Below are 8,563 nucleotides of genomic sequence, written 5' to 3' on the forward strand. Positions count from 1 at the left end.
TCACCTTTAAAGTTGTTCAGATGAAGTTCTTAGCAATGCATATTACTCATCAGAAATGAAGTTTTGATATATTTACGGTCGGACATTTACTAAATATCTTCATGGAACATGATCTTTACTTAATATCCTGATGATTTTTGGCATAAAAGAAAAATCCAAAATTTTGTATATAACAAAGGAGATGCAAATGAAGACAGCATTAAAGCAATCCGTTCATATTTTGACACAGACAAGCAAACGTGTTTCGTTTTTCTATTTTGTTTTTAGAAGTATTTGAAACTTTGGAAAAAATGTGGCACAATCATGAAGAAAAGCAGCAAAATTAAAAATGATTCTTAAAAACCTCAAAGTAAATAGTAAAAGTGTTCACGGTAGATCAATTCAAATCATCCGCTCAAACCGGAGAGGTAAAATCACGGCAGATCGCTCGGTTTTGTCAGATGCAGTCGTGCACGCGGATTCCCCGCCCCGAACGTACGCGCTCCCGCGTGGCGTGCGCCGTGACGCAGCCGGTCCGCCGCGCGAGGAAGTGGCGCTGTTGTTTGAGCGACGGGACTGTCTCGCTCTGTCTCGTGGGTTCATCTCAAAAGGTTTTATCGCGTTTCGGTGGGTTTTGCCGTTCATGAACCAGGACTGAGCGCGCTCCACAGCTCTCTCGTGCCGTCCGGTCAACAAAATCCCGGTGAGTGCGCGCGGCTGCTGTGCTTTTTGGCGGGTTTGTCTGCTTTGAATTGTGTCTGTCTCGCGCCGCCGCTGCTGCTGTAGGCCGCGGGCGGCGCGGGAATCTCCGTCTGCCCGGTTCGGCGCTTTAACGGGTTTATTGTGTGAGCGGCGGGAGGTGTGACTGGTAACGGGTGTCACATGTGAGCTAAAGATCACCAACGGCCCGTTACGGGCGCTAACGTACACACATACATGCGCGTTAGCATCGCGTGCTGCTAGCCTCATGCGTGAGGGGGGCGGATCACCGACACCAGTGTGTGTGTGTGTGTGTGTGTGTGTGTGTGTGTGAGCGCGCTTTATCAGTGTGTTTGAGGAGTGTGAGCACGTGTGTGTGTGTGTGTTGTGTTTCTGTCTGACAGCAGCTGATCGTTAGCTTTTGTTTAACGGATACTAATCACAACAACAATGTGCTAATGACCACTGTAGATTTCATTGGTTCAATATCTGACATATGATCGTGCACATATCTGTATATGTATAATGTGTATTTATATGTTCGTATGATTTTATATGTATATACGTGTTTTTACATATTTATTTTACATATTATAAGCTAAATTACTATATATAAGCGTTTTTATATAGAAAGTGCTTAATTCGTGTTGTGTATTAAAATGTTTGTGTATATACACACTATAAATAAAACTATTAAGGCGTTTGTATATTTTTTTTTATCGTTCTTTAAATTATGTATTGAAGTATTGGTATTTTTATTTATATGTTAATTTGTAGTATTTATGTATATATTCATTATACATTATATAAATGCATGTGTGTATAGTTTATTTGAGGCCTTGTGATATTTTCGTATATCAGATATTGAACCAATGAAATCCAGAGGTGTTGATGTCACATTCCAAGTCAGTTGTTTTTGAACATGAAGATGATCAGATGTGTAGTGATATCAGACATGTATAAATGATTCGACAGCTGTTCTGTCCTGTGATCCAGTTTTTATAAGCAGTGTTCAGTGTAAAGAATGGTACATTTGATAATTCAATTCTGTTGAAGAGATCAATACACTTTAAGCAGTTTAACTTGCATTTTGTTTTTAAAATTGTTCATGCATTTAATGTGTCTCGGTCTCATATGCTGCCTGTCTGGTGATCATACCATCTGTGATCACATGATTGACGCTCATGTCTCTGTGTGTGTGTGTGTGTGTGTATTACAGTAATGGCTGCTGAGGTGAATGGCAGCTCTGGTCTGGTCAAAGAAGAAGAGGAGCCCATGGACGTGTCGGCCACACATTCAGAGAACTACCAGACGCTGCTGGACGCCGGTCTGCCGCAGAAGGTCGCCGAGAGCCTGGACAACATCTTTCAGACAGGTGAGACCGTCTGGGATCTGTTAGCGGACCGTCTGGACCACATGAAACTTGTCTTCATCTTGAGTGTGGTCCCATGCTCTGAGAAAGATGTGTTTGTAAACTGGACAATCTGGAGCGTCACTTCTGCTTCAGTCGTGTCTTGATGGATGACTGTCGTGTGTGTGTGTTCAGGTCTGGTGGCGTACGCGGATCTGGACGAGCGGGCGCTGGACGCGCTGCGGGAGTTTAATGAGGAGGGAGCGCTGTCAGTGCTCCAGCAGTTTAAGGAGTCCGACCTCTCACACGTGCAGGTGAGACACACTGGACCCACACCAACCTGTTAGCAGTCAGATCGGAAAGACTTAGTATTACCACTGCAATCAATCCAAATTAGATTGAGATCAGATTGAAAGGGCTGTAGGTGAGAAACCGTCTGATTAATAGGAACACAAAACACACATGCCGACCTTTTTCTTTACTATTTACAAATGTTTGTTTTTCTTTGTTTTTTTTCGACCCGAGTATGTACTACCTTTTGTGATATTAACAACCTTTCCTTTTGGATATTTCTTCAAGTTGAAAACTGATCGCAGAACTTTCAGAATTTAAAAAATCAGGTTGGGTTTATTCAGACGGATGAAAATGAGTTCATGTAAACATGCATACTGAGGAGAACAGTTTATACTTGTTCAGCCCTGTTTGATGTCATAATCTTGTCCTCTGATTGGTTCCAGAATAAGAGCGCCTTCCTGTGCGGAGTGATGAAGACGTACCGACAGCGGGAAAAGCAGGGCAATAAAGTGCAGGAGTCCACGAAAGGCCCCGATGAGGCCAAGATAAAGGTACTGCGGCTGTTTCATGGCCACATATAAAACATGTAAATATAAATGCATGTTATAAATATAATATCTTCTCAAGGTTTTTCACTCCACTGTCCACAGTAGTTTTTAGAGCCTCCTCTTTTCAATTAATTTTAATATATGTGACCCTGGACCACAAAACCAGTCATAAGGGTCAGTTTTTTTCAAAATTGAGAATTATACATAATCTGAAAGCGGAATAAATAAGCTTTCCATTGACGTATGGTTTGTTTACTATAGGACAATATTTGGCCGAAATACATCTATTTGATGCAAATCAAAATATTAGCAAAATCACCTTTAATGTGTAGACAATAAACATACGCTGAATACACAAAAAACACTGCAGAAATATTTAATAATAATATTAAATAATTAATTAAATAATATTATAATAATATTAAATGAATTACTTTGTTTTCTATATATTTCTAAGACTTTTTAAAATAAAATTTTTAGGGCTGTCAAAAGATTAATCGTGATTAATCGCATACAAAATAAAAGTTTGTGTTTATGTGTGTGTGCTATGTGTAATTATTATGTAAATACTAACACATTCACGTGTATATATTTTAGAAATATTTACAAGTATATGTATTATTTATATCTTTATATGATTTTTATTATATATATAAATAAAACATTTTGTACAAAACATATTTCTCTTAAATATATACATTAATTTGTGTGTATTTATATATACATAATAATTGCGCACAGTACACACACATATATTAGGCAAACTCAAACTTTTATTTTGTATGTGATTAATTGTGATTTAATCTTTTGACAGCCCTAAAAATATTATATTATTCCTCATTTTATCCAGGTTTTCCAAGGCTATGAATCCTGGTTCAAACTAAACAGCTGTTGCTGAAGATGAATTAAAATACGACGTTCATTGAATTGTTATTGTTTTAGTTTATTTTAGTGCTTTTTAATTGTTTTGTTTTATTGTAAATAATTGTAAGTAGTGATGCCAAAAGTAGAATGCCCAATATTTTCAGCTGAACAGCATTTTTTTTTTTTTTTTGGACCAAAAATAGTTAAAGAAGAAATCATTGACTGAAACTGTCAGTGACTGTCAAAGATGTCAGAAAACGTGTGTGAATTGAAATTGTGGATCAAATCATGTATTTGTCCCAATACCTGTTGTTTTGTTTGATTGTAAGTCACCATTTGCCCACCTGTTTGAGCATCACTGTTAGGGACTGATCATCATGATGTATTGATTGTATTGATTGATGTGTTGATTGTGTCTCAGGCTCTGCTGGAGAGGACGGGTTACACTCTAGACGTCACAACGGGACAGAGGAAGTACGGCGGCCCCCCTCCAGAGGAAGTGTTTTCAGGCCCGCAGCCTGGCATCGGCACCGAGGTTTACTGTCAAACTCATGCGGTTCTGTTCATGTTGGAGGTGAGCGCTTGAGCTGACACCCTTGTGTGTTTGTGTTCCTGCAGGTGTTTGTGGGTAAGATCCCACGAGACCTGTACGAGGACGAGCTGGTTCCTCTGTTTGAAAAGGCCGGCTCTATCTGGGATCTGAGGTTAATGATGGATCCGCTCACCGGGCAGAACCGCGGCTACGCCTTCATCACCTTCTGCAGCAAAGAAGCCGCGCAGGAAGCTGTCAAATTGGTGCGGGACCTCATGTTGTGTGCATGTTTTAAGAAATGTGTTTGATTGATAATCATTAACATTGACAATAATGAATGAAAATCAGTGAAAAATTAGCCTCTTAAACCCAGTGTTATTTTAATACTTATATATTATTTGAACCTTTTTCATATTTTAAATTTTTTGTATTATTATTATTTTTTTTTTAATTGGATTTCATTTAATATTTAGGTATTTCATGTTCTTTTGCGATTTGTCTATTATTATTATTATTATTTATTTATTTATTTATTTATTTATTTTTTGTAGTATTACTATTTAGGTTTAATTTAAATTTTACATTTAAAATTTACTTACTGCCTTTTTGTCTTGTTTTCCAGTACAAATATCTAAATATTTATAAATCAAGATACAAGCAAAATGCCTTAGGATATTAAGTCTTGTTGTGTGAAAAATGTATCAAAATTGAATGAAAATTGTTTTAAAGGGGTCATTCACTTTTACATGTTGTTTGAACATTAATGTGTGTTGTCAGTGTATGTACAAATCTACCCTATAATGATAAAAATCCATGCAGTGCTTTTTAATTAATCTGTAAAAATAATATCCCCTTTTTCAAATCGAGGTGTGGCTTCACACCAGCAGAGGCCGCTCCCACGATAGTTGATTGACATGAGCGTTTTTAGCTCAGATCAGCTGTAACAGTCCAGTAACCTCCATTGTTCTGATGCCGGAGCAGCGATGTAAGTTAGACAAGAATATCTCTGACTGAGTGATTGAGGTGTTGTGTTGCTGGATGTAATAATGAACATAGTGGTCGTCATTTACTCCCGACATCTGAGCCGCTGAAGATGCAGTGGATTACGTTTGTATGTGAAGGGAATGCGCCTCCCGATCTACATATATCCTCTGTGTTCATGTGAATCATTCGTGATCCAGCTTTACTTACAGCAGAAGTGATTATAAGCGTTTTTTTATGAATCTTTGCGATCGCCTTTCCTAATAACGTGGTAGTTAGGAAGTTTAGTGGCTAAATGCAGCTAAAGTAAACAGGCTCGTCACTCCACAGAGAGTAGAGAGGGGCGGGGCGAGCAGAGCTCATTTGCATTTAAAGGAACAATCCCTTAGAATGAGATGATTTTTGCAGAGCTGATTTTGACAAGGTAAAAAGGGTGTTTTACAAAACCATTGAGAATTTTTAATCAAAGTATATTAGAGACTTTTCATTAAGACCCTAAAGAATCATATCAACTTGTGGAAAATGGGCACCCGATGACCCCTTTAAAATACAAAAAAATATCTGCCATTGGGGTCATAAAAATAAACAATTCAATTACTTTTTTTTTTTTCTTTTTCTTTTTTCTGACCCTACTGACAGATAATTTGTCATAAAAATTATATATAATCTTGCTTTTAAAGTAAATGTATCTTGATTGATGTTTCGATATATGTACTGGAAAACAAGGCACAAATACTGAGGAAGAAACAAATTTTTTGCAGTGCATTTAGTCATTTTCATGCCAGGGCCACATTTTTATTTTTTTTAATTCATTTTAATGACATTTTTATAATTTATTTCAGCTTTAATTCAATTCTGAAAATGTTTTTAATAGTTTAAATTATAATATGATAACAAGAGCAGCTGAAAAAATGTAATTTATCAAATGAATAAATTACTGCTTATGGGTGACCACAAGTGAGGCTACAGTTACTTTGCCTTACAGTGTGTCAGTCTGTCTATCTTTCTATCTATCTATATATAGATATATATACACACATACACACAAGGGGACATATATCTAATCAGCAGGTTTTGATTGTTTGTGCAACTGTTGTGTGTGTTTGGCATCAGTGTGATAACTATGAGATCCGGTCGGGCAAATATCTGGGCGTCTGCATCTCTGTGGCCAACAACCGTCTGTTCGTGGGGTCCATTCCAAAGAACAAGACCCGGGAGAGCATCCTGGAGGACTTCGGCAAAGTCACAGGTGAGGCGTGTGCGGCAGGTGTGGTGCGGAGGATCCTCCTGAGAGCGTCGCTGACGTGTTTGTGTGTGTGTTTTTCAGAGGGTCTGCAGGAGGTCATTCTGTACACGCAGCCGGACGACAAGAAGAAGAACCGCGGCTTCTGTTTTCTAGAGTATGAAGATCATAAATCGGCGGCTCAGGCGCGCCGCAGGCTCATGAGCGGGAAGGTGAAGGTGTGGGGCAACCCCGTGACCGTGGAGTGGGCCGACCCGGTCGCCGAGCCCGACCCGGAGGTCATGGCCAAGGTCAGTCTGTGTCCGTCCGCACGCGGAGTATGTAGTGTGCAGACAGCAGACGGTCCTGATGTGTGATGATCCGCTGTGTCCCGTCAGGTGAAGGTGTTGTTTGTGCGTAAGCTGGCCACGCCGGTCACTGAGGAGCTGCTGGAGAAGACCTTCTCTCAGTTCGGCAAGCTGGAGCGCGTCAAGAAGCTGAAAGACTACGCGTTCGTTCACTTTGAGGAGCGAGATGCTGCTGTCAAGGTAAAACGCCTTATTTATTTATTTATTTATTTATTCAACAGATTTAATCCATATTTTTCAATTTCATGGTTCTCTTTTTCGTTTTCTTTAAGAATTGAAATTTTCAAGTCATTTTAAATGGCAAAAAAAACAAGTAATTACTGCTCTTGCTGCCATGCTTTATAAAGGACCCAATGATGCCACTTCCTGTTACAGTAATAAGTAGATCTGTGCATCACTAGGTCAAAATGAACAGCCGCAGGACTGCATGCACACTTTATGTCATGAATAGTAATAAAATCCCACAGTGTCTGGCTGTGTGAACCTATATTTACTTCATTTAGCAAAACGTAGGATTTGTACTTTTGCTTCCCATGAGCACATGCGGACGGACTCTTGTGTGTGTTTGCAGGCGATGCAGGAGATGAACGGTAAAGAGCTGGGCGGTGAGGAGATCGAGATCGTGTTGGCCAAACCTCCAGATAAGAAGAGGAAAGAACGACAAGCTGCCAGACAAACCAGCAGAAACACAGGGTGAGATGTCTCGCGTACAGCTAGTTATAAATATTAAAACCCCGTTTACAGTTAAACCCTCAAAAAGTATTGTTTTTAGTAGGGAAACAGATCTTTGCAAATGCTTTAAGACCCTCAAAATAGGCATAGCTTATTATTATTTTTATTATTATTAATTTTTTTTTATAATTATTTTTTTTAAAGATATAGCCATTTAATAAATGTTAGAAGTGTTTTTGTGTTCGGATCATTTTGACCTGGGTATGTATGAAGCACCAGAAGGTGTCAAAAATATTTTATGAAAAATTATTTTATGAAATTGTTAGTGGCAAAAACTTTGTAAATTATATTTAGCCTTTTCCCCATATCTCAGACACTTTTAGACTGAATTTTATTGATTAAATGAATATGTACGTCTGCTGATATTAAAAAAAATCCATCACTTTTTTTAATCTGAAAGTGAACGTTTGTGGAAGTAAAATGTATTTATTTTTTAATAATTTTAGTAATTTTGATATTTTGTTACAAATAAATATGTAGGTTTTGTAAATGTGGGGTTAATATGGGTAATTCTGAGATTGTGTTATAAATTTTATACAGTGATGTATTCAAATAACATTTCTACGACAGCGTTTTAGTGCCGCGTTAAAAATGTTTTTAAAACTCTTAAGATTACGACTAAAGTCAAAATATTACGAGAATAAAGTTTGGAAAACTCGAAGATTATGAGAATGAATTCGAAATACGACGAGAGTCAAGTCAAAAAAGTTGGAATGCTCTGAGAATAAGTCAAAATATATACAAAAATATTTCGACTTTATACTCTGAATATTACAACTTTAATCTCATAATTTTTTTTTAAAATGTTTTAATTTAATGTGGCACTAAAATGCTGTTGTACAATTCTCATCAATATTAAAATAAAAAATCCATCTTGCAAAAATAGTGTACAGATTTTTTTGAATGTGTCCTGAGGGATAAAAAAAAAAAAGACCTCTGTTTTTACAAATGAGAACTTCCCCAAATGTGTCCTTGAGCTATGGTTGAGTAGAT

General features: G+C 37.7%; 1 protein-coding gene across 1 annotated transcript in view; it reads left to right on the forward strand.

Moving 5' to 3' along the window:
- Positions 1-507: 507 nt before the first annotated feature.
- hnrnpr (heterogeneous nuclear ribonucleoprotein R) overlaps positions 508-8,563 on the forward strand; it is a 9,404-nt gene continuing 1,348 nt past the window's right edge. Inside the window, exons 1-10 of the mRNA XM_051137160.1 lie at positions 508-682; positions 1,898-2,053; positions 2,225-2,343; positions 2,767-2,874; positions 4,157-4,270; positions 4,354-4,530; positions 6,362-6,497; positions 6,576-6,781; positions 6,869-7,018; positions 7,410-7,531. Of these exons, the coding sequence (XP_050993117.1) occupies positions 1,900-2,053; positions 2,225-2,343; positions 2,767-2,874; positions 4,157-4,270; positions 4,354-4,530; positions 6,362-6,497; positions 6,576-6,781; positions 6,869-7,018; positions 7,410-7,531 (1,286 nt within the window). The 5' untranslated portion in view covers positions 508-682; positions 1,898-1,899. The remainder of the gene's footprint in view (positions 683-1,897; positions 2,054-2,224; positions 2,344-2,766; positions 2,875-4,156; positions 4,271-4,353; positions 4,531-6,361; positions 6,498-6,575; positions 6,782-6,868; positions 7,019-7,409; positions 7,532-8,563) is intronic.

The sequence above is a fragment of the Labeo rohita genome, chromosome 19 (assembly GCF_022985175.1).
Source record: "Labeo rohita strain BAU-BD-2019 chromosome 19, IGBB_LRoh.1.0, whole genome shotgun sequence".
NCBI lineage: Eukaryota > Metazoa > Chordata > Actinopteri > Cypriniformes > Cyprinidae > Labeo > Labeo rohita.